The sequence below is a fragment of the Salvelinus fontinalis genome, chromosome 3, assembly GCF_029448725.1.
Source record: "Salvelinus fontinalis isolate EN_2023a chromosome 3, ASM2944872v1, whole genome shotgun sequence".
In the NCBI taxonomy this organism is placed as follows: Eukaryota; Metazoa; Chordata; class Actinopteri; order Salmoniformes; family Salmonidae; genus Salvelinus; species Salvelinus fontinalis.
In genome coordinates, this window is record NC_074667.1 from 38488400 (window position 1) to 38515501 (window position 27102).

Sequence of the window (27102 nt, forward strand, 5' to 3'; positions counted from 1 at the left end):
CCATATATTTTTCAACTGTGCTGTGATGCTTCACAAAAGTACTGAACCTTTCTATTCTCATAGCTTCTACAGATTGTAAATTAAAGATTTTTTTTGCTAAAATAATTATATTACTGATTGATTGACTATGACTTTTCAAATCACCCAGTTTTGCTGTCTGCAGCATTAGTTCGAGGCAAATGTTGTAATTCTTCAGCCATTCCTGCACCTGTGACCAAAAACATTCAGAAGCTAGCTATGATTTTTTATTCATATATTCAGAAACAGAATTTAAACAGTACACTACACTTCCTATGAATCACATAAATACTCTAAAACCTATTCATCTCAATATCTAATTTCCTTCATCTGCACTGATCTGAGGACACAGGATAGGTATAGTATTTAATCTAGTGAGAGACAATTTCAACCAGCAGAGAATGTGAAACGCTTTATTGAAAGAAGTTCATTATCCAAGGGTTATAAATACATAATACATGCATTATAAATATTATAATTGTAATATTATATTATAAACACAAGTTGAATCTGTTCTTCAATGCACATCTGGTGTGCATTATAAAACACAGTGAGGTAGAAAGAAGAGGTGGGGAGAGAGGTGTGAGAGAGTAAAAGAGAGAAACGGAAATAGGTAAGAGGAGCAGGGAAGGCATAAGATTAATGAATTACAGTGCTACTCTAATATTCTCTCAGTTCATCACAATTACATAATAGTGTATCTAGTGGTGTCTCCTAACCAGCCTTGGGCCCCCAGTTGGCCCGAAGGTTATCTTAAGAGCGGGTGAGGTGGTGATGACGGGACTGGAAGTTGGCTTCCTCTCTCATCAAAACATACCTGCAGACGAGAGACAGATGGATAGAAAGATAGAATAAAAAAACACAAGGCTTAATCATGCTAACACTGTCAGTCATCATAATCAGCATGTGAAATACAAAACTGACCTTGGATCATTAACTCTGGGACTACTACATCTCTATCTGTACTTCAATGTAAAGCATATCTATAATACTTCCTGTTGACCCGACCACGTCTCACCTCTGATCATGCTGTGCCCTCTATGTAGACAGTTCAGATGTGGGAGGGGTTTACCGACACAGCTGATATAACCTAGAGGATTTAGGGAGAAGGCTGTGAAGTGAAGGAGAGAGACTGATATTGAGAAAAGGTCATTAAAAAGACAGTGCTCAACAGGAATCTGTGTGTGTCCTGGTGTCCACACTAAGTGACTACATAGTTATTTATACTTAAAAACATGCAGACAAATGAGGACAAACAATATAGAGTAGTTATATAAATAATGAAGTGTCTTACTATTCTCCATGGTTGGTCCTCTTTCCTATTCTTTGAAGATAGAAGGAGCCCCAGTTATACACCTGAGCCTGCTTGCTGCATAACACAATCCATCAATCAGATTGATACACGAGTGTGTAGGTGTGGGTTGTAGGGTGTCTAATTGTAAAAAAATGTATCAATATGGGCGACTCTTAAAAGATCCTGTTTTGTTTTTGTACAGACAAACAGAGCTCTTACCTGAGAAGTAGAAATCAAAGGGAGATAAACTGGGAATTGAATAACTGCAGTAGACATAGCTAAGTAAATGGAAGAATACTTTTTTAGCAATGTGGATGGCTCTTAAAAGAGCCTTTGGTTGTGCATAGTGTAGTCTATCGTGTTGCCAGGGAACAGCGCCCTCTTCAAAGAAGTAGGAGGTGAAGATCTCCCGCACACAGATTGCCTCCCTTGCTGCGTTGTTGGCCCCCATCCTTGAAACAATCTGCAGAGACCAGACTTCTCCTCTGGCACACGGCAACGAGCTGCAGATCCCCTCCTGGTCCTCGTGTCCATCCTCATGAAGTTATGCAGGAAACAGGTAGCATTCACATGCTGAATTCCCCTAGGAGGCAGTCCCAGATGGCCCTGGTCACCCAACCTTGCAGTGCCCTGCATAGTAACTGTAGGGTAGTTAGATACATTTGTTTTGAAGGAATCTTCAATTGCAAGGTATCTGTAGGAATATGGAAGATGGCATTATTAGACACCAGGTAATTGTGGATTACTAAAGTATAATTAAGCAATAAGGCCTGAGGGGGTGTGGTATATGGCCAATATACCATGGCTAAGGGCTGTTCTTAGGCACAACGCAACGTGTAGTGTCTGGATATAGGCCTTAGCTGTGGTATTTTGGCCATATACCACAAACCCCCAAGATGCTTTATTGCTATTATAAACTGGTTACCAACGTAATTAGAGGAGTAAAAATAAATGTTTTATCATACCCGTGGTATATGGTCTGATATACTATGGCTGTCAGCCAATCAGCATTCAGGGCTCGATCCACACAGTTTATAATATCTCTTATAACAAATCATGATAACATAGATGCATATGCACACACATGTGCACGTGTAGCATGTGACAACAGCAGGATCATAACAAGGATAGCATCACAAATGAATACATAAATACCACTTGAAGCTTGATGAAGAGTTGGTCATTTGAATCAGCTGTGTACAATAGTGCTAAGGATAAAACAAAAATGTGCACCCCTTTGTGTCCCCAGGACCAGGACTGAGAACCACTGCTCTTCATTGGGACCTCTTCGTCTGCTGACAGGCTTTAGCAGCTCTCTGTATATGAGGCAAGAAAACATCACAAGAAACAGACTTCGTTATACTCAAAATAGACAGCACTGAATATTATGTTACTATTATCTCTGTACTCACTTCTAGGAACTGGAACTACACAAAAGTACCTGCCCTATCCAGAATAACCTACTCTCTCACTTTGACAGTTGGGGCTGCTATCCTTTCACCCTCCTGCATGGCTTTTAGCTAGCTAGCTACAAATGCATTTGGAGTTAAGTTTTTTACAATGATAAATACATCAAGATGGCTAGCTAATATGAAGTTAGGTCGCTGGTGATATTTAATTAACTTAGCTAGCTAGCTATACAGTATGTAAAGTTGGCTAGATAGCTAGCTGGCTACGTTGGCAGCTCATTTGAGCTTGCCTGCACTGTAGCTAGTTAGCTAATAATGTATCGTTTTTATTACGTTTTCGAAATGTATTTACTTCCTTGAATAGGTTTTCCCAGTCATGTGGACGATTGGAAACAGGGAAGCAAAGTGTATTTGTCACCAGAGCGGTTTAGAGAATATTACTATTTACCTGTGAATAAATTCAGGAAGTAGAGATTTACCAATGTAATAACCAGACCTTCATACAAACTTCCTATCTTGAATTATTGACGCACAATCAAAAAGCTGCTATATGCTGCCAGCACACCCACAAGCGAGCCACTGTGGGCGGCCAAGCAGCACGCCGCCATTTATCGCGTACTAATATACACGTACTCTGGTGCAGTTCATCACTGGCATACAAAATAGGTTTCTCTGCCGAAAGGCTTTATAAAACATGTCACTGTACAGTAGCAGTCAATGAGGCAAATATGCAATTTTAAGGTTAAATATGGATCTAGTCGACATTTGTAACAACATAACTTGCCTAAATTCGGTTAATGATTCACATTGGCAACCTTGAGCAGCAGGCTGCCGAGGAAAGGTAACATTTTAGTGTTTCAGAGGCATTGATGGAATATAATTAAATGCTGCACTAGCCTAGCCTTGTTGTAGCCGAATCAACTAATGCTGTCAACCAGTTAAAGCTAGTGTCCATATATTTAGATACCTATATAGTGTAATTACCCATTTACTTGTGAATATTTCATTATGATGCCTTTATTTGCATATCGGTTACTAGGGTAGCCTAAATGATGATGACCACTTCATTTTTTTAAAAACAGATCACTATCTATATAAAAAAAATCATTTTAGATGTAGTGAATGGTTAGACATTAGGCATTTATCTATTAGAGTGCGCACATGGACACCTAGTGGAAATAATGTGGAAATCAATTTCTCATGTATAATCTTGGCCAGGGATATACAAGTGGTATAAATATCATGCTGCTGGCCAATCCGATCCCTACTAGTGAGGGAGGCTGGATGCTTCACTTTCAGGTTTCACTGCGTTTAGTTCCAGTACTCAATTTACAAGACGGTAAAGCAGATGCACATGTAAGTAGGCCTACATTTACATTAGGAAAACCCATCATGCTATTACTTTTAGGCAATGTTAAAATATTATTTAGATGGCTGGAGACTATCCATAGACCATGTGCTGCGGAATTTTTTGTTAGTTTCAATAGTTGCTTAAATTATATGTTGTGGTTCCGTTTATTTTTTTCATTCAAAGGGGCAATCTGCTGTTCAAACAATAAAAATGATCAGAAAAAATCTAGTTTTAACCATGTTTTGAGACTATACAATGTTTGTTTATAATTACATTGTTTACAAACAATGGAGTAAAATAAGCTTATATTTTGGGTTCTGATGGGGTATGAGGCATTTACTGTAGAATGTATATTCTTCTAAAATCAATGGTTAGGCCTATATATAATTAAATTTAAAGTAAAGAAATTGAATCGCAGATTTCCCATTTAATTTAGTTTTATATAATTTAATTGTTTTTAATTGAAACAAGACGTTAATGTGTTTTCTCTATTTCCTGCTCACCAGTGTCTGGTCCTATTTGGCTATGAATAAGAAATAAAGCTTCAGCGCAAAATTGGGATTCCGTTTTCCCATCGTGTGTAAATGGTAACAACCCAGCTCCACACTCGGATGCTTTGTCTTGACACCTGTTAGATGAAGAGCCAAAGAAGACGTTTAAAACAACCCTCCAATGTAGGGTGGCTGAACATTGCTGCTATTGCATGATTTTTCGTCGCGGTTGGACAGAGAGAATACGGTTAACACAATGGAAAGTAGTACACTAAATGAGCAGGACTTTTGGCCATTTAACGAATCATTGGTGAACTCAACCCTTGGCAACGGGACCACCGGGGGAAATCAAACAAACCCCCTGAAACGGAATGAGGAGGTGGCTAAAGTGGAGGTGACTGTGCTCGCCCTGGTCCTGCTCCTGGCGCTGGCTGGGAATCTGTGCGTCCTGGTGGCCATTCACACCACCAAGCACACACAGTCCCGAATGTACTACTTCATGAAACACCTCAGCATCGCGGATCTCGTTGTGGCTATATTTCAGGTCTTGCCACAACTTATCTGGGACATTACTTTCCGTTTCTATGGACCCGATATCCTGTGCAGGTTGGTGAAATACTTCCAGATCGTCGGGATGTTCGCATCTACCTATATGCTTGTTTTGATGTCTATAGACAGGTGCTTGGCGATTTGTCAGCCGCTTCGGTCTCTGCACAAGCGAAAAGACCGTTTCTACGTGATTATCTCCTGGGTCCTCAGCCTAGTGTTCAGCAGCCCACAAATGTACATTTTTTCCCTGAAGGACGTTGGCTCTGGAGTGTATGATTGTTGGGGTGACTTCGTGGAACCCTGGGGTGCCAAAGCGTATATAACTTGGATTAGCCTTACCATCTACATCATACCAGTGGCCATCCTGAGCCTATGCTATGGACTAATAAGCTTTAAGATATGGCAAAACTTTAGAATGAAAACCAAGAGGGACCAGTGCATAAGCCTCACCCCGAAGACTTCGAAAGGTCATGCGCTCGCCCGGGTGAGCAGTGTAAAGCTCATCTCCAAAGCGAAGATAACTACAGTTAAAATGACATTTGTCATAGTTCTGGCGTATATCGTTTGCTGGACTCCTTTCTTCACTGTGCAGATGTGGACGGCTTGGGACCCAACGGCGCCTCGAGAAGGTAAGTTCAAACTCCACCTCGAAAATAACCATGCAAATTATTTCTGCAGTTTGAGATTCCGTGCGTAATATGAAATATTTTAACCAGGCGGCTTCGCAATTCTAGACTGTTGCCATTAATATATCCATCTTGAAATTAAATGTCCATGTTTACTTTAAAACGCTCGGAAGGTATTCTGGTTCGGGGCTTATAATGCGGTGTGCGTAATGTTAGGTTCATTTTCACCAAATAGCCAAGATGATAATACAACATATTTCAACAGCCTTTCCCACTGAAAGTCAATTGAAATTTGCACAGGTTGGACATTGCACTTTTACGCATTACATTTTGGCCAACCTGAGGAACATCAAAGGATGTATGCCGCTGTAAAGGAAAATTAGACGCATCATATAAAGTAATATCCTACCCACATGCAGTGGATGAAATGACAAAATAAACTTAAATTAATCCGCAGCCCATCATAGGCTATGGTGTGCCTCCAGCCAACAAAAATACCATGACGCAAATGAAGCTCTGCCCACCTATAGAATGTTATGGTGACTTGTGGAGATACGGGAGGCGCGACCCCGAACAAATATGTATGAAAAATATCATCTCGTTATATTCGTTTCATATAGGTCTATATAGGTCAAAATATCCTTAATTTTAGAAGTGGCCTGAATATTACAATGGTTGTCCAGAATTGTTACAGACTTTTTATGGAATCTAAAAACACCACCTCCATTTGATTCACTCGCCATAACGAACAGCAACAACATTGAGAGGGTCGTTTAATTGCAATACCCCTCCACTGAAGCGAAGCAAAGTAGGCATAGGCTACCGCCGCAAATGTCCATGCAACTAAAAATAACTTAAGTCACTGAAAGCAGTCTTTCCGGACTGTAATCTCCATGGTTTGTGCACACCTCTGCGTGGATGTGTTTCTGAGACCCCAGCCATCTGAGCCTTCCTGCAGTGAATCATTAATCAGATTATGCGTGTGGGCTGCATGCTGAGCTCTTCTGTTGTTACCTGGGAGGCACGTCGGAGCGCAAGAGTGACAGGTAATATTGGGGCCACGCGTGTCATCTCCTCAGTCAAGCACACAGGGGAGCACGTGCTTCAATGGAGCAGACAGCCCACCAGTGCAATTAATTTCTTAATGACCTGCCTTATGGCCACACCCAATGTTATTAAATCATTTGAGCAGATCTGAGTTGGTTTTCATCCAATAGCCTATGCTACCCCTGCTTGTTGCAGTTTTGTATACTTTTTGGGGGGACATTCTTCCCCAACCAAATTGGCCTATAATAACTGGCATGAAGCCATACACATTTACACTGTTGTTTTCATAAACCTCCTCAAGTCCAGACTATGCAAATATGAGAATATGGGGATTTTTATCATAAAAACATAGCCTGTTTAATGGTGGTTCAGTGATTGACCAATGCTCCTGGGATGAGTAATATCAGTGTTTAGCTCTGTGTGCTATATAGTATGGCCAGGGTTCAATACCCGGTCAATCACAATTTACATACTTAGCCAGGCCTATTTACATTAGGCTATATACTGGCTTGGACTGGAGGGGGATTGAGCAATCTGTGCTAAACCAAATACAGTAGATGGCCTTCTGATTGGGGTTGGGATTTTGTTTATGTTTTATCCTTTGAAGAAGTTTAATATATTATTGAAGCTGTAAACAGCTAAAGGAGCGTGGTAAATCAAAGTGAGACTATCCATACATTTGAAAGACATCAGAGTTACACCACAGCACTATGTATCCTGAGTGGTGCAGTGGTCTAAGGGACAGCATCTCAGTGCTAGAGGTATCACTACAGACCCTGGTTTGATCCCAGGCTGTATCACAACCGTCTGTGATCAGGAGTCCCATAGGGCAGCGCACAATTGGCCCAGCGTCATCCAGGTTAGGGGGGGTTTGGCCGGGGTAGGCCGTCATTGAATATAAGAATTTGTTCTTACCTAGTTAAACGCAACTGTTCTGTGCTGTCCCCTCCTGATCCCCACAGCAGCTCTATCACATATTAGTTATATTTCCCAACATCCCAAGACAAACACCAGGAAATTGAACAAGTTGGTAAACAGTCATTATATTCCCCAAACAATTTTGCATTACACGTGTATGCAAAAGTATGGAAAATAATATTCTCAGCCAAAGTTCTCATGAAGTTTGCAGGATGATCCAAGATGAGTAAGTATACTTAAGCAGTAAGGCACGAGGAGGTGTGGTATATGGCTATTATACCATGGTTACGGGGTGTTCTTAAGCACGATGCAACACGGAGTGCCTGGATACAGCACTTAGCCGTGGTATATTGGCCATATACCATGAACCCCCAAGGTGCCTTATTGCTATTATTACCAACATAATTAGAGCAGTAAAAATACATATTTTGTCATACCTGTGGTATACGATCTGATATACCATGGCTGTCAGCCAATCAGCATTCAGGGCTTGAACCACCCAGTTTATAATGTAGGCTTTGTCCCTGTAAGCCTGTTGGGGTGTGCCATGTTCAAGCAGGCAGGCTGTTGTTCCCTACTAGAAAATAGCATTTATTTACAGTGCTTTTATTATCATCCTTGAACAGAAATACACAGCCTGTGATCTCCCAAAGACAACCTCTTAGGAGTGTAGCATCCACTGGAGACTTTTTAACCCTTCTGAGGACAACACACAATCAGTGGATTTGCCCAGTTAAACAGCTTTTTTTACTACATAGGTGTTGCTTTTGTCCAGGTGGGAAAGGCAGCCCATCTATTTACATTTACATTTAAGTCATTTAGCAGACGCTCTTATCCAGAGCGACTTACAAATTGGTGCATTCACCTTATGATATCCAGTGGAACAGCCACTTTACAATAGTGCATACAATAGTGCAATGAACTGTGTCCATACCCTTGTCCATTCCTGAGTGTACAGCCTCCATTTTCCCTACACTGACTCACCCTCTGCTCTGTGTGACGCTGACTGGCACTGACTATATTAATCGGCAGTCTGCCCAGTCCCCATGGACTCCTTTTTCACTATGGCCACTGTATGTTCTTCTCTGCATTTTACAGGATGTTTATTAAACAGACACCAAGCCTCATTGTTGTTACGGTCATTTTAAAAGTACAGCATTATACATAATGTTAGATGCATCTTTTATTAAAACAGGGAAGTCCTTTTCAGCTGTGTCGACTCAAACAACAAACGTGATCAGAGACTAAAAGAGAGCTATTGTACCAGCTTCCATTGAAATAATAGTATGGAGCATCTGATAGCCAGGTCAGTGGTTGGCTGAGAGCCAAAATAAAATGTGAGAAAAGCAAGGCCCCTCTCTTGTACAGTCTTCTTTAGGAATTCTACTACTCAGCTGTTCTGGCATAGTAAATCCTCTGAAATAGTGTTAATATTAAACTCAGATGATCGTGCCAGTCAGGCTGTGGTCATTAGTCAGTACAGAACCTGATAGTTGAGCAGATTTACCAATGAAGGGAAGAATTTTCTGCATTCAAATTTGTGAGTTTGTGTGATTTATCATCTCCTGTGAACGATACCATGAGCTAATCTACCAATGGTTATTTTGATCAGAATTCCTTCCTTCAAATCACATATTGGCCCCATTCTCACGCACGCTCCTTCCTTTTACAAAGCCATAAGAATGTTTAATAGTCATGATATGTGATCTGGCTGTGCTGTGTGAAGACATTTAGCATATGTATTGAATGCACAGTAGCCTACACAGAACATTCATTTACATTTTGACTTTCGTTTAATGGAACCATTATTTGCTGGTAAATAATATCCAAACAAGGAAGCTCTGCATGACAATGCCTAACAGAGTTAGATCAAAGAAGCTTTGTGTCAGTTTTAGTCTGTGTATGTCCGTTTGACTGCTGCTTAGTACCCCTTGTTGTTTCTTAAGATCTCACTAACCACCTTTCATGCCTCAGTGAAAAGATAAATGATCCAATGCCAAGCTGCATTCATTCAAATTCCTCCCTCCCTCACAAGAGCAAGGTTATACATTTTACAGAGGAAATTTATTGAGTTATTCATTCATCTATCATACTGTCTTGTGTTCCTTTGAGATTGAAGTGGTGTAACTTTGTGGCTGAAAGTTATAAAGCAATGGAATTACAGTGTAACTACTTCATAGCTGCAGGACATCCTAAAGCTGCAGGGCATAGTTTACTTTTTTCTATATTACGTTTTCATTTGAGACATCTAGTAGATCAATTCCACTTTACTTTTGCATCACGGCAAGCTTTTTCCCCCCACAATAATTTGAGTTAGGAAACTGTGTAGGCCCTAGGCCTATCCCCGGTCCAGACTAAGCATGTGTCCTCCCTGCTCTGACACTGTAAAAGCCAGACAATAGAATGATTTACATTGTTCACATCCGGACACTTGTGCACCCATAACTCACAGCCTTAATGACTGATGAATCAATTAGTTCCTAATTACTTGGCGCGGCTGCTGTAGCATTCCGCCGATTGTTCCCAGTGATTTCAATTTGAGCAACCTTCATATCAGAGCTGGAGGGCCAGCCATTAAAGACGATGCAAGCGGAACACGGGGTGGAGAGAGACGAAGGGAGAGAGATTAGCAATCAGAAGAGGTTAATTGAATACAGGACATGGGCCCATTCCATTAATCTCAAACTAATTTACCATATGTCAATTCGCCGGTGACATACAGATGGAGGATCTTCATTTGATCACTCTGTTGCAGGAAAACTCTACTGCAATGCAGGAAATTAACTTATAGTGTGTTTGAGGCTTAAAAAGGCTTATGAAGTTTGTAATTTACATTTTGAAATTTCAGATTTGATTTTCCCTTATGAAAAATGTATCAACCCCTACAAAAATGTCCATTAATTATAATCCACATAAAAATCCACATTTCCTGTTGCTGCAGGATTATTTCCCTGCTGTAGCCATCTGGCTCAAATTAAGATCCTACATCTGTGGCATAAATGTCAACCTACGCAACACTGCAGGCCACTCTGCATCACTGCTGTCTGTCTCCCCCGGTAGCTTTATTACCATTTCCGTTGTGAATGCTATCTGGGTGTGCCTATTGTGTTGGTGTGTATGTGTGTTTGTGTTTGTGTCAAGAACAATCCAATCAGGGATGTCATTAATGAGTAGTAGAGATAGAAGGGGGGTAATTAATTAGGATGAAAGTGGTTTCCTCATGTTGGTCCTCAGAAGATCCATAGGATAAGAACATATTGAGACAGGCTGGCATTTCACAACAACCATGTTTATACGACTTCAAGGTGAAATGTAGATTATTACAACATGTGAATGAGATCAATAGAAATCAAACCATTCCATCAGATGTAATCTTTAAAAATGACCTTTATATCTTCAAACAAATGAATGTCTATCACAAAAAGGGTTGCAAACGGTGGGTAATGGAAACTTTGGATGTTTACCAATAAACTATCAGAATTTTGGTAACTTTCAAGGATTTTATGTGGCCCTTTTGGGTACTTCAGATTATCACAGGTGTCTGTAATTATCTCTGGCCCTCTGTTTGGCATCATCACGTGTAAAATATATAACATAATCAAATAAGATGATTTTGTAAAATAAATAATAGAATGACAAAGCTGTAAAACAATATCCTAAATATACAGTGCTTTCGGAAAGTATTCAGACCCATGGACTTTTTCCACATTTTGTTTCATTACAGCCTTATTCTAAAATTGATTAAATAAGTAAAATCCTCATCAATCTACACACAATACCCCACAATGACAAAGCGAAGTCAGGTTTTTAGAAATGTTTGCAAATCTATTCAAAATAAAAAACAGAAATACCTTATTTACATAAGTATTCAGAACCTTGGCTATGAGACTCGAGCTCAGGTGCATCCTGTTTCAGTTCATCATCCTTGAGATATTTCTACAACTTGATTGGAGTCCATCTGTGGTAAATTCAATTGACTGGACACGATTTGGAAAGGCACACAACTGTCTGTAAAAGGTCCCACAGGGGCACCAAAACATTTCTCCAGAATTGAAGGTCCCCAAGAACACATTTGACCTACATCATTCTTAAATGGAAGAAGTTTGGAACAACCAAGACTCTTCCTAGCGCTGGCCACCCAACCAAACTGTGGGGAAAAAGCACATTAAAACCCTCTTGGAGTTTGCCAAAATGCACTTAAAGGACTTAGACCATGAGAAACAAGATTCTCTGGTCTTATGTATCCAAAATTTAACTCTTTGGCCTGAATGTCACGCGTCACGTCGGGAGGAAACCTGGCACCATCCCTACGGTGAAGCATGGTGGTGGCAGCATCATGCTGTGGGGATGTTTTTCAGTGGCAGGGACTGGGAAACTAGTCAGGATCGAGGGAAAGATGAACAGAGCAAAGTACAGAGCGATCCTTGATGAAAACCTGCTCCAGAGTGCTCAGGACCTCAGACTGGGACCGTAAGCACACAGCCAACACAACGCAGGAGCGGCTTCGGGACAAGTCTCTGAATGTCCTTGAGTGGCCCAGCCAGAGCCCGGTCTTGAACCCGATCGAACATCTCTGGAGAGACCTTAAAATAGCTGTGCAGTGACGCTCCCCATCCAACCTGACAGAGCTTGAGAGGATCTACAGAGAAGAATGGGAGAAACTCCCCAAATTGGTGTGCTAAGCTTGTAGCGTCATACCCAAGAAGACTCAAAGCTGTAATCGGTTCTTCAACAAAGTAATAAATGTGCAAAAAAAAATATTTAAACCCGTTTTTGCTTTGTCATTATTGGGTATTGTATGTCGATTGATGAGGGAAAAACAAACATTTAACAATTTTAGTACAAGGCTGTATTGTAACAAAATGTGAAAAAATTAAACGGTTCTGTATACTTTCCAAATGCACTGTAACTCTGGATCCACAATATGGCAGAGGTTGAAAAGCCATAACACATACGTTTCCTTAACAGCAGGTTATGGTCAATAATGTCAACGGCTGCACTGAATTCTAGCGGTATAGCTCCCACAGTCTTCTTATTATCAATTTCTTCAGACATTTGTGTCAGTGCAGTACATGTTGAGTGCCCTTCTCTATAAGCATGCTGAAAGTCTGTTGTTAATTTGTTTACAGAGAAATAGCATTGTATTTGGGTTTTTTCCCAACAGTTTGCTAAGAGCTGGCAGCAAGCTGATAGGTCTGCTGTTACAACCAGTAAAGGACACTTTACCACTCTTGGGTAGCGGAATTACTTTGGCTTCCCTCCAGGCCTGAGGACAAAGACTTTCCTCTTGGCTCAGATTAAATATATTTCAGACAGGAGTACCTATAAGGTCAGCTACCATCCTCAGTTGCTTTCCATCTAAGTTGTTATTGCCATGAGGTTTGCTATTATTGATCGATAACAATAACTTTACAAAATTCAAACTTGCAATGCTTTTCTTTCGTTATTAGTTTATTTTATGCATGAGTATGACGGCTCACTAGTTTAGGCCCAGTTTTCGGAACTTCGGCTTTGCTGGATATAGCCACAATATTGTGATCACTGCATCCAATGGGTTCAGATACAGCGTTGGAACAAAGTTCTACCGTAATTGTAAAAATGTGATCAATACATGTGGATGTTCTTGTTCCTGTAGTGTTTGTAAACACCCTGGTAGGGTGATTAATAACCTGAACCAATTACAGGCACTGGTTACAGTGAGAAGCTTCCTCTTGAGTGGACAGCTTAATGAAAACCAATCAACAATCAGATCCCCAAGAAAGTAGAACCACATGCACTATCAAGCATTTCACACATATTATTTAGGTACTAACCATTAGCACTTGGTGGCCAATAGAAAAGAAAAGGCTTTAGATGTGCCAAGTGAACACACAACCACAACACTTCAATAACACTTCAATAACCTTCAATAACTTTAATAATCATCAAATTAATTGTCAAAGTGAATCTCAGAAATGGCTAATATATTAATATTATCTAATGATAGCAAGTTATTGATTTCATGAACCTTATTTTTAAGGCTACATAGATTCATATGGGCTATTTTCAGCCCTTTCCTGGATAGATGATCAGAGATAGACATAATATGGAAAAGAGCAAACAAAGCAAAATAAAACAATATATAGTACATTACTCTCAAGCTCTTGGCTCTTTCCAGAACAGCTACCTTGTCCTTGAACCTCAGGAACTTGACCTCAATCTCCATGTGGTCCATCCTCAGTTTCTCCGAGATCATTTCCCTCACTTTGTATTCAGACTCCGTCCAGGTCTCATGTGGAGATTCTGCAGTTTCGTCCACCACCATGTTGTTCCGCCTCGATTGTCCCTCGAGATAATCTGATATCAAATCAAACCAAATCAAAATGTATTTGTCACACACATATTTACCAGATGCTTTTGCAGGTGTAGCAAAATGCCTGTGTTCCTAGCTCCAACAGTGCAGTAGTATCTAACAATACACACAAATCTAAATGTAAAATAATGGAATTAAGACAAGCAATGTCGGAGTGGTATTGACTACAATAGAGTACAGTATAGTATATATATATGAAATGAGTAAAACAGTACGTAAACATTATTAAAATGACCAGTGATCCATTAGTAAAGTGACCAGTGATTCCATGTCTATGTACATAGGGCAGCAGCCTCTAAGGTCCAGGGTTGAGTAACCCGGGTGGTCGTTGGCTAGTGACAGTGACTAAGTTCAGGGCACTGGGTGGAGGCCGGCTAGTGATGACTATTTAACAGTCTGATGGTCTTGAGAAGCTGGTAGGCCTGATCACCGACAACAACGAGACAGCATATATGGAGGAGGTCAGGGACCTGGCCGTGTGGTTCCAGGACAACAACCTCTCCCTCAACGTGATCAAGACAAAGGAGATGATTGTGGACTACAGGAAAAAGAGGACTGAGCACCCCCCCCCCCCCCGCCATTCTCATCGACGGGGCTGCAGTGGAGCAGGTTGAGAGCTTCAAGTTCCTTGGTGTCCACATAACCAACAAACTAACATGGTCCAAGCACACCAAGACAGTCGTGAAGAGGAAGAAGAGAGCACGACAAAACCTATTCCCCCTCAGGAACCTGAAAAGATTTGTCATGAGTCCTCAGATCCTCAAGAGGTTCTACAGCTGTGCCATCGAGAGCATCCTGACTGGTTGCATCACTGCCTGTTATGGCATCTGCTCTGCCTCCGACCGCATGGCACTACAGAGGGTAGTGCGAATGGCCCAGTACATCACTGGACCCAAGCTCCCTGCCATCCAGGACCGCTATACCAGCCGGTGTCAGAGGAAGGCTCTAAAAATTGTCAAAGACTCCAGCCACCCTAGTCATAGACTGTTCGCTCTGCTGCCACACGGCAAGCGGTACCTGAGCGCCAAGTCTAGGTCCAAGAGGCTTCTAAACAGCTTCGACACCCAAGCCATAAGTCTCCTGAACATCTAATCAAATGGCTTCCCAGACTATTTGCATTGACCATCCCCCTTTTACATCGCTGCTACTCTCTGTTGTTATCATCTAGGCATAGTCACTTTAATAACTCTACCTACATGTACATATTACCGCAACTAACCGGTGCTACCGCACATTGACTCTGTACCAGCACCTCACTGTATATAGTCTCACTATTGTTATTTTACTGCTGCTCCTAAATTACTTGTTACCTTTATTTCTTATTGTTATCCATTTCTTTTTAAACTGCACAATTTTTTTTGCATATTTTTTTTTTTTTTTTGAAAGGCCATACAGTTATGGGTGAACAGGCAGTACAGGAGGGGGCTGAGCACGCACACTTGTGGGGACCCTGTGTTGAGGATCAGCGTAGTTGAGGTGTTGTTTCTTACCTTCAGCATCTGGGGTGGCCTGTCAGGAAGTCCAGGACCCAGCTTCACAGGGCGGAGTTCAGACCCAGGGCCCCGAGCTTAATGATAATCTTGGAGGGTACTATCGTATTGAACGCTGAGCTGTTGTCAATGAACAGCATTCTTACGTAAGTATTCCTTTTGTCCAGATGGGATAGGGCAGTGTCCAGTGCGATGGCGATTGCATCGTCTGTGGATCTATTGGGGAGGTATGCAAATTGAAGTGGGTCTTGGCTGTCAGGTAGGGTGGAGGTGATATGATCCTTAATTAGCATCTATCTCAAAGCACTTCATTATGACAAAAGTGAGTGCTACGGGGCAATAGTAATTTAGTTAATTTACTTTTGCTTTCCTGGATACAGGAACAATGGTGGACATCTTGAAGCAAGTGGGGACAGCAGACTGGGATAGGGAGAGATTGAGTACAGTTGAAGTCGGTAGTTTACATACACTTAGGTTGGAGTCATTAAAACATGTTTTTCAACCACACCACAAATTTCTTTTTAACAAACTATAGTTTTGCCAAGTCGGTGAGGACATCCACTTTGTGCATGTTCATACATTGGATTTTCCAGATCAGTCATCATTCAATAATTTTTGTTGTTGAATGATTTGATTTTGTTTTGATTCTCCTTTTCTTTCAGGCAAGTAATGGAAAGGAACAGAGGCCAAAAGTCATTGAATGTTGTTTAGCTGTGTAACCCTCTGGTCACTAGCACAGGGTTCATGTTGTAACCCCAGCTCGGTGTCTTCATCTCTTCCCTTCATTCATAAAAGGCAAAGGAGATCCTCTCTCTGTGTCCGTACCGGTCATTGACTCGTCCACCTCTACTCATCCATGCACTGATGAAAGCACAAGTGATACTGCAGGTCAGCAGGTGTTGATGCATATAGTTGAAGTTGGAAGTTTACATACACTTAGGTTGGAGTCATTAAAACTCGTTTTTTCAACCACTCCACAAATGTCTTGCTAGCAAACTATAGTTTTGGCAAGTCGGTTAGGATATCGACTTTGTGCATGACACAAGTAATTTTCCAACAATTGTTTACAGACAGGTTATTTCACTTATAATTCACTGTACCACAATTCCAGTGGGTCAGAAATTTACATACACTAAGTTGACTGTACCTTTAACCAGCTTGGAAAATTCCAGAAAATGATGTCATGGCTTTAGAAGTCTCTGATAGGCTAATTGACATCATTTGAGTCAATTGGAGGTGTACCTGTGGATGTACTTGAAGGCCTACCTTCAAACTCAGTGCCTCTTTCTTGTCATCATGGGAAAATCTTAATAAATCAGCCGACCTCAGAATTTTTGTGTGGGTGGACCATTTTTACAAGTCTGGTTCATCCTTGGGAGCAATTTCCAAACTCCTGAAGGTACCGCGTTCATCTGTTCAAACAATAATACGCAAGTATAAACACCATGGGACCACGCAGCCGTCATACCGCTCAGGAAGGAGACACGTTCTGTCTCCTAGAAATGAACATACTTTGGTGCGAAAAGTGCAAATCAATCCTAGAACAACAGCAAAGGACCTTGTGAAGATGCTGGAGGAAACAGGTACAAAAGTATCTATATCCACAATAAAACAAGTCCTATATCGATATAACCTGAAAGGCCACTCAGCAAGGAAGAAGCCACTGCTCCAAAACTGCCATATAAAAAACAGACTACGGTTTGCAACTGCACATGGGGACAAAGATCGTACTTTTGGGAGAAATGTCCTCTGGTCTGATGAAACAAAAATAGAACTGTTTGTCCATAATGACCATTGTTATGTTTATGGAAGCTTGCAAGCCGAAGAACACCATCCCAACCGTGAAGCACAGGGGTGACAGCATCATGTTGTGGGGGTGCTGTGCTGCAGGAGGGACTGGTGCACTTCACAAAATAGATGGCATCATGAGTGAGGAAAATTATGTGGATATATTGAAGCAACATCTCAAGACATCAGTCAGGGGGTTAAAACTTGTTCTCAAATGGGTCTTCCAAATGGACAATGACCACAAGCATACATCAAAAGTTGTGTCAAATTGTCTTAAGGTCAACTAAGTCAAGGTATTGGAGTGGCCATCACAAAGCCCTGACCTGAATCCTATAGAAAATTTGTGGGCAGAACTGAACAAGTGTGTGCAAGCAAGGAGGCCTACAAACCTGACTCAGTTACACCAGCTCTGTCAGGAGGAATGGGCCCAAATTCACCCAACTTATTGTGGGAAGCTTGTGGAAGGCTACCCGAAACGTTTGACCCAAGTTAAACAATTTAAAGGATATGGTACCAAATACTAATTGAGTGTATATAAACTTCTGACCCACTGGGAATGTGATGAAAGAAATAAAAGCTGAAATAATTCATTCTCTCCTATTATTTTGACATTTCACATTCTTAAAATAAAGTGGTGATCCTAACTGATCTAAAGACAGGGAATTTTTTACTAGGATTAAATGTCAGGAATTGTGAACAACTGAGTTTAAATTATTTGGCTAAGGTGTATGTAAACTTCCGACTTCAACTGTACATAACTGATGTCCTCTCTCAATGACTCACAGATTGCTGTCATCTTGCTGTTCTGACCCTGGGAGAACTGCTAACTGTTCTTCATGTCCTGGACCTCTCTAGTCAGGTCGTCCATTCTTTTATTAGTTGACTCCACCAGTATTTGGACAAAACACTTGAAGCAATTTTGTTGTTGTCGTAACAACTGCTTGTAGAACTCTTTTTGTTCAGTTAAAATATCCTTCTCCTGTGATAAACACCACTGTCCTTAACGGTACCCCTGCCGGTTTTTGTTTTTGTCATGGTAGCAATGAACAGTGCATTGGGTATGTATTCAGACCCTTTTCCTGTTTCCACATTTCTTTTACATTATAGCCGTATTCTAGAATCGATTAAACCATTTCCCCCCCATCAATCTACACATAATAGCCCATAATGACAAAGTGAAAACAGTTTTTAGAAATTTTAGAAAAATTAAATAAACTGAAATACCATATTTACATACGGTACCAGTCAAAAGTTTGGATACACCTACTCATATCAGGGTTTTTCTTAATTTTTTTACAATTTTCTATATTGTAGAATAATAGGGACGACATCACAACTATGAAATAACACATATAACCAAAAAAGTGTTAAACAAATCAAAATATATTTTATATTTGAGATTCTTCAAAGTAGCCACCCTTTGCAATGATGACAGCTTTGCACACACTTGGCATTCTCTCAACCAGCTTCACCTGGAAGCTTTTACAACAATCGCAGGCTGCGTTTAAGCCCTCAAAAAAACGCTGCTAGCTTGATAGGCGATAGACAGCTAACTAGCAGCTTGGCTAACTGCTACGCCAAACAGCTCCTCAGACCCGCCATTGGTCGGCAGGATCACTGGACAGATAGTAGCAGTCCCAGTAACTGATGCCAACCGCATTGCGGGATCCAAACTCAACAGGTAGCTAGCTACCCAGCTAGCACAGTGGATCTCAAAATCAAATCAAATCAAATTTTATTTGTCACATACACATGGTTAGCAGATGTTAATGCGAGTGTAGTGAAATGCTTGTAGTTCCGACTATGCAGTAATATCTAACAAGTAATCTAACAATTTCATACCAACTACCTTATACACACAAGTGTAAAGGAATGAATAAGAATATGTATATACAAATATATATGGATGAGCGATGGCCGAACGACATAGGCTAGATACAGTAGATGGTATAGAGTACAGTATATACATATGAGATGAGTAGTGTAGGGTATGTTAACATTATATAAAGTGGCATAGTTTAAAGTGACTAGTGATACATTTATTACATCAAATTTTTTATTATTAAAGTGCCTAGAGATTGAGTCAGTATGTTGGTAGCAGCCACTCAATGTTAGTGATGGCTGTTTAACAGTCTGATGGCCTTGAGATAGAATCTGTTTTTCAGTCTCTCGGTCCCAGCTTTGATGCACCTGTACTGACCTCACCTTCTGGATGATAGCTGGGTGAACAGGCAGTGGCTCGGGTGGTTGTTGTCCTTGATGATCTTTTTGGCCTTCCTGTGACATCGGGTGCTGTATGTAGGTGTCCTGGAGAGCAGGTAGTTTGCCCACGGTGATGCGTTGTGCAGATCTCACTACCCTCTGGAGAGCCTTACGGTTGTGGGCAGAGCAGTTGCTGTACCAGGCGGTGATACAGCCCGACAGGATGCTCTCGATTGTGAAATCTGTAAAAGTTTGTGATTGTTTTTGGTGACAAGCCGAATTTCTTCAGCCTCCTGAGGTTGAAGAGGCGCTGTTGCGCCTTCTTCACCACGCTGTCTGTGTGGGTGGACCATTTCAGTTTGTCTGTGATGTGTACACAGAGGAACTTAAAACGTTCCACCTTCTCCACTACTGTCCCGTCGATGTGGATAGGGGGGTGCTCCCTCTGCTGTTTCCTGAAGTCCACGATCATCTCCTTTGTTTTGTTGACGTTGAGTGTGAGGTTATTTTCCTGACACCACACTCCGAGGGCCCTCACCTCCTCCCTGTAGGCCGTCTCGTCGTTGTTGGTAATAAAGCCTACCACTGTAGTGTTGTCTGCAAACTTGATGATTGAGTTGGAGGCGTGCATGGCCACGCAGTCATGGGTGAACAGGGAGTACAGGAGAGGGCTGAGAACGCACCCTTGTGGGGCCCCAGTGTTGAGGAATGGTGGAGATGTTGTTTCCTACCCTCACCACCTGGGGACGGCCCATCAGGAAGTCCAGGACCCAGTTGCACAGGGCAGGGTCGAGACCCAGGGTCTCGAGCTTAACTTCTTTGGGACCGGGGGGCACTATTGAGTAGCTTGGATAAAAAGGTGCCCAGAGTAAACGGCCTGCTACTCAGTCTTAAAAGCTAGAATATGCATATATTTTAAAAAACACTCTGAAGTTTCTAAAACTGTTTGAATGGTGTCTGTGAGTATAACATAAGTGATATGGCAGGCAAAAACCTGAGAAAAATCCAACCAGGAAGTGGGAAATCTGAGGTTTGTAGTTTTTCAAGTCAATGCCTATCGAATATACAGTGTCTATGGGGTCATATTGCACTTCCTACGGCTTCCACTAGATGTCATCAGTCTTTAGAACCTTGTTTGATGCTTCTACTGTGAAGGATGAGGGAATAAGAGCTGATTGAGTCAGGGGTCTGGCATGAGCTGATCACGCGCTCTCATGTGAGAGTTAGCTGCGTTACATCGCATTTCTACAGACAAAGGATTTCTCCGGTTGAAACATTATTGAAGATATATGTTAAAAACATCCTAAAGATTGATTTTATACTTCGTTTGACATGTTTCTACGAACTGTAATATGACTTTTCATCTGAACTTTCGCCTGGACTTGCCCGCGCCTCGTGAGTTTGGATTGTGTTGTGTACTAAACGCGTGAACAAAAAGGAGGTATTTGGACATAAATGATGGACGTTAATGAACAAATCATTTATTTGTTCACAAAAAAAAAAAAAAAAAATTGTGTGGAACTGGGATTCCTGGGAGTGCATTCTGATGAAGATCATCAAAGGTAAGTGAATATTTATAATGCTATTTCTGACTTCTCTTGACTCCACAACATGGTGGATATCTGTATGGCTTGTTTTGTTGTCTGAGCGCTGTACTCAGATTATTGCATGGTGTGCTTTTTCTGTAAAGCTTTTTTGAAATCTGACACAGCGGTTGCATTAAGGAGAAGTGGATCTAAAATACCATGCATAACACTTGTATCTTTTAGCAATGTTTATTATGAGTATTTCTGTAAATTGATGTGGCTCTCTGCAAAATCACCGGATGTTTTTGAACTACTGTCAGTTTTGCACGATTGCTGCCATTAATCCACGGTTTCTGGTTGGGGAAGGTTTTAATAGTTGCTGTGGGTACAACATCACCAATGCACTTGCTAATAAACTCGCTCACCGAATCAGCGTATTCATCAATGTTGTTATCCGACGCTATGTGGAACATATCCCAGTCCACGTGATCAAAGTAATCTTGAAGCGTGGAATCAGATTGGTCGGACCAGCGTTGAACAGACCTGAGCACGGGCATTTCCTGTTTTAGTCTCTGTCTATAGGCGGGGAGCAACAAAATGGAGTTGTGGTCAGATTTTCCGAAAGGAGGGCGGGGCAGGGCTTTGTATACGTTGCGGATGTTAGAGTAACAATGGTCCAGGATTTTTCCCGCCCGGGTAGCGCAATCGATATGCTGATAAAATTTAGGGAGTCTTGCTTTCAGATTAGCCTTGTTAAAATCCCCAGCTACAATGAATGCAGCCTCAGGATATGTGGTTCCTAGTTTACATAGAGTCCAATGAAGTTCATTCAGGGCTATCGATGTGTCTGCTTGGGGGGGATATATATACGGCTGTGATTATAAGAGAATTCTCTTGGTAGATAATGCGGTCGACATTTGATTGTATTATAGGTCAGGTGAGCAAAAGGACTTGAGTTCCTGTATGTTGTTATGATCACACCACGTCTCGTTAATCATAAGGCATACCCCCCCCCCCCGCCCTTCTTCTTACCAGAGAGAGGTTTATTTCTGTTCGATGCGTGAAGAAACCAGGTGGCTGTACCGACTCCGATAGCGTGTCTCGAGTGAGCCACGTTTCCGTGAAACAAAGAACGTTACAATCTCTGATGTCCCTCTGGAAGGCAACCCTTTCTCAGATTTCGTCTAGCTTGTTGTCAAGAGACTGGACGTTGGTGAGTAGTAAACTCGGGAGCGGTGCGCGATGTGTCCGTCTACGAAGCCTGACCAGAAGACTGCTTCTTCTGCCTCTTCTGCGGCGCCGTTGTTTTGGGTCGCCGGCTGGGATCCGATTAATTGTCCTGGGTGGTAGACCAAACAGAGGATCCGCTTCAGGAAAGTCGTATTCCTGGTCGTAATGCTGGTAAGTTGACGTTGCTCTTATATCCAATAGTTCCTCCCGGCTGTATGTAATAAAACTTAAGATTTCCTGGGGTAACAATGTAAGAAATAATACATAAAAAACGAAATACTGCATAGTTTCCTGAGAACATGAAGCGAGGCGGCCATCTCTGTCGGCGCCGGAAGTTCAATGGGCCGATACCTGCTGAGACTGAGGGCACTGAGAGTCAGACTCAGTCGACGTCGTGTGGCCCGAATCTGTGCCGCCTTCGGCAGTATTACTGGGATGCGGGGATTGAGCTCGGGTTCACTCCTGTGGCGGGCCAGGCGCATGCACGCTGACACGGTCACCAGGTGTATGGTGTTTCCTCCGACACATTGGTGCGGCTGGCTTCCCGGGTTAAGCATGCATTGTGTCAAGAAGCAGTGCGGCTTAGCGGGGTTGTGTTTCGGGTGACGCACGGCTTTCAACCTTCGCCTCTCCCGAGACCGTACGGGAGTTGCAGAGACAAGACAATTGGATATGACAAAAAGGGGGTAAAAAAAGAAAGAAAGAAAGAAAATGATTCTTAAAAATGGTGGATTATTTAGCTAGGCAAGTCAGTTAAGAACAAATTCTAATTTACATTGACAGCCTACACCGGCCAAACCCGGACGACGCTGGGCCAATTGTGCACCTGGATTCGATCCAGGGTGTCTGTAGTGACGCCTCAAGCACTGAGATGCAGTGCTTTAGACCGCTGTGCCACTCGGGAGCCAATGGATGGGTATAATTTGTATGTATAAAATGTATAATAGTAATATTTAAAATTTTGTATACATTTATTTAAAATTGCATTAGGCCGCTTCTGGGGGGATTCTGGTAAGATGCTGGCAAAGTCGACTGAATTCCAGTAGATTCTGATTCTGGGCAGTCATTCATTTTGATTCCGATCGAGTCCAACACCAATCAGTTCTGGCCCTCCGGAAGAGGGACGCTTTTGGGCCGATTCCTCATTGCTAGCTGAGTACTAAGAAACTTTTCAATACACTTTCCAAAACAACAAACCAAGCTCTCCCTCATTGGACAGGATTTCTGTTTACCTCTAGTGCATTTTCTGATTAGATTAAATCCCCCCAGAGAGTGTGTGTCAGCTGTTGGTAGCCAAGCTCTGACTGTGGAACAGGCTCTGTGGAACAGGAGAGAGACAGTCAGTAGTTGTTGGGTTAGTAGTTGTGAAGGGTAAGGGAATACCTAGTCAGTTGCACAACTGAATGCATTCAACTGAAATGTGTCTCACGCATTTAAACCAACCCCTTTGAATCAGAGCGGTACGGTGGGCTGCCTTAATCGACATTCACATCATCGGTGCAGTTGTTGTTGGCGGTAACTGTCTTGCTCAACGGCAGAACGACAGATTTTTTCCACCTTGTCGGCTTGTGGATTTGGACCAGCGACCTTTCGTTACTGGCCCAACACTCTTAACCGCTAGGCTACCTGCCGCCCTGTGGTCAGCAGTTGTATGGTTGTGGTCAGTAGTTGTGTGGTTCAGTATTTGTGTGGTCAGTAGTTGTGGTCAGTGGTTGAGTGGTTGAGTATTTTTGTGGTCATTAGTTGTGGTCAGTCGTTTTGGTCCGTAGCTGTGTGGTTCAGCAGTTGTGGTCAGTAGTTGTGCGGTTGTGGTCAGTAGTTGAGAAGTAGACAAAGATTTCATAAGCTCTAACTTTTTGTCTACGTTGTTGGCAAAGGGGTAGCTGATTTGTGTCAACTTGCATTGCTGCATTTACAGTGAATGGAATGTTGGAAGTGATGACGTCACAATGGGGCCTTTTATAATGTTGAGGAAATCCCATTAAAGTGGATGAAAATGGACAAAAAAATACTAAAAGCTTAATTATTTTTAAAGAATAAAAGATATCAAAAAGTTGTATACAAGCACATCGATCTGCACGTTTTAAAGTTTGAATGACGTGTCTTGCTTAAACGTGTAGGAGGAGTAGTGTTCCAAATTAGAAGAAGAAGAAGTATGACGGAGATTTAAAATGGGACGTTTGCTTTGCAAGTCCCACTAATTACCAAAGTTACCATAGATTGCCATAGATTACCAGTTAATTAACAAAATAAATGAAGATTTGGGTAACTTTGGTAAATTACTGGTAGCTTTGTAACCCTAACTACAAAACACTAGAACACACTTCTAGCACCAGTTGTCAATTTGCAATCATGTGTGATTGATGTATTTGTAAAAACGGAATGTGTGTGTTTGTCTTGTTTCCCCAGCCATGCCCTTCATCATCTCCATGCTGCTGGCCAGTCTGAACAGTTGCTGTAACCCATGGATCTACATGTGCTTCGCAGGCCACCTGTTCTCAGACCTGAGGCAGAACTTCCTGTGCTGCTCAGCCCGCTATCTCAAGTCCTCCCAATGCCACTGCGAACGTGACCATGACTCCAGCCGCAAGAGTAACTCCTCCACCTACGTCATCAAGAGCACCAGCAGCCAGAGGAGCATCACACAGACCTCCACCACATGAGACGCCCTCCTTCCAACGGTAACCCCCCCCCCGCAGGTCAGAACTGTGATTCCCCCCTCCCAAACCTTCACCACCGCCTCAAACCCAGACTTGTCCTTCCCCTTCTCTGGTCCCGCTCCAGGGGAGACTCACCTAATACTATTGCATTGCACTGCTTTTTTTTGTATCAGACACAGTTGGTCAATAATAGAATGAACAATTGATTGATGTACAGATGAAGCAGATTTATTTGGGGACATTTTGTTGAATGTCTCCTCTCACAGCCAATTGTCCTGTCGCAGATCAGAGTGAGTCATCCATTGATTGTGTTTTCATACTGATGGATTTATGTATTTGGTCTGCGGAGGAGGACAGTAGGTGGTGAATGGAAAATGAAGGACTGACTGTCTGTCACTCCAAACTAAGGAAAGGAGAGGAGAGAGCTGTGTTCTTCTCACCATGGACTTAAAGGTGATTAACATGCCACAGACTCTGTGTCAAAGAGTTCTGTAATAGTGGTTTGGGTTGTGAATACTGACCAATCCAGAGGGACATTTTAACTTTGTCAACCTGAAGGTTAAGCTACTCTCCTGTTGCTTATGTCTTGCTGCATCGCACCATGTGTTAGTTCACACACACAGTACGTTTCAACTATCCAGTTTGTGAAATGTCCTAGCTTTATAAAAATGGCGATATCTGTCAAGTTGTTAAAGCGGCAATCAGCAGTTGAAACAATGACAAAGAATCCTGCCTGCCCCGGTTTCGGTAAAAAGCTGAAATGTAACCACTCTCAAATTCATAGACAGCTATGGAAACACGGACTGACCATCCATGATTTCAAAAGTATCATTTGAGGCTATAAAGTGTTTGTTTACATTTACTTTCTTTACAAACATTGGAGTAAAACAAGCTTATATTTTGGGTTCTGATGGTGTACAACAAGTTGATTTAAGCTTGAGGCACTTATAATTATATTCTTTAAGAATCAATGTGTACATATCATTAATTTATAAGTTCAAAAATGGATGTAGCAACTGCAGATTGCCCCTTTAAGGTTAACTTGCCTATTCTTACAGAAAGCAACTCAACAAACTAGCCACCATTTCCCCCAAGGATGAACACCCACGTCCAAATGTACTTCTATGAAAATTGTGGTGTATTTTGGCATAATTACTCTGTCTGTACTTTTTAAATGTTAGGCTGGTGTCTTCTATGTTGCTAAATATGATTGAGAAATGGATTGCACACACTCAGAACACTCCGAATTGGAGGAGAAACCTCATTGTATTCAATGTATTTTAGAAACTATTGCATAAAGAGGGTGACCTGCCTTAATATTGAATCTACTTGACACACCGTTGCTTGTACACATAAAAAATGTCAGTATCAAAAGGCAGAAGTTTGCTTCTCCTTTTACTGTAAATGTTTTGGTTTTCAACTTGTCCTTAAAGCTACTGAACATTTAGTAGAAAACATAATTGTCTTATTTGTATTTAGAGTGTTGTATTTTGGAAAAGTATCTCTTATTTATTTGAAATAAATTGTATGTGTTCTATCAAGTGAGTCTGAATTAATTTTTTGGCGTCAAATGGAGTTGGAGCTCGTGTTGAGCCTCTGTAACTCTAATTTAACCATTCAATTTTGTTAGAGGCTGACTCAGGCACATACATTTCTTAGAAAGAAGGAGACAGTTAGAGCAATTCTACTTTTCTTGGTATGGTTTTCAGTATTGTCAATCACAACCTGCCATGTCAGGATCCAGACCAGTGGTTCGCAATTGGCTTTTCTATCCCTACCTTCCGATGAGCAGAACTGTTCTTGGTTCCACCTGGTGACAAAAAGAAGGAATGACAGGGCAATGGAGACCTGAACAGGGGTGGAGACCAAGAGGATGTACTAAGGGCACAGAATGTTTCAAGGCTCTTGTGGATGTTTTGAAATAATAACAATCTGTGATATCAATTCAAATAAACCCAAATAGTGCTCTCCCACTCATAAGTCAACAACAGGTATTTTGTACATCTCTTTCTCAATCAATACATAAACAAATGCAATATTACCAATGTTGTGTATCTTTAGTGAGATATTTAGCATACACTCTGATACCACGCACTTGGCTGAATTGTAGGACCTGCGACTAGAACATTCCACTTGTAATTTTAAAACCTG

General features: G+C 41.6%; 1 protein-coding gene across 2 annotated transcripts; it reads left to right on the forward strand.

Moving 5' to 3' along the window:
* The first annotated feature begins 3984 nt into the window (after positions 1-3984).
* On the forward strand, positions 3985-26492 carry LOC129847291 (isotocin receptor-like). Of its 2 annotated transcripts, none has more exons than XM_055915050.1 (3): positions 3985-4077; positions 4579-5741; positions 24701-26492. In XM_055915050.1, the coding sequence occupies exons 2-3, from the start codon at positions 4820-4822 to the stop codon at positions 24952-24954; spliced, it is 1176 nt and encodes a 391-aa protein (XP_055771025.1). In that variant the 5' UTR covers positions 3985-4077; positions 4579-4819; the 3' UTR covers positions 24955-26492. The 2 variants fall into 2 exon arrangements, with proteins under 2 accessions (XP_055771025.1, XP_055771031.1); XM_055915056.1 differs by having other exon boundaries at positions 24779-26492.
* Positions 26493-27102: the final 610 nt, after the last annotated feature.

What these genes read in the sequence shown, in the direction of transcription:
- LOC129847291 (XM_055915050.1), top strand. Translation starts at nt 4,820, where the DNA reads ATGGAAAGTAGTACACTAAATGAGCAGGACTTTTGGCCATTTAACGAA. An exon ending in CCCAACGGCGCCTCGAGAAG is followed by an intron (nt 5,742 to 24,700) that starts GTAAGTTCAAAC and finishes TTGTTTCCCCAG; the next exon opens with CCATGCCCTTCATCATCTCC.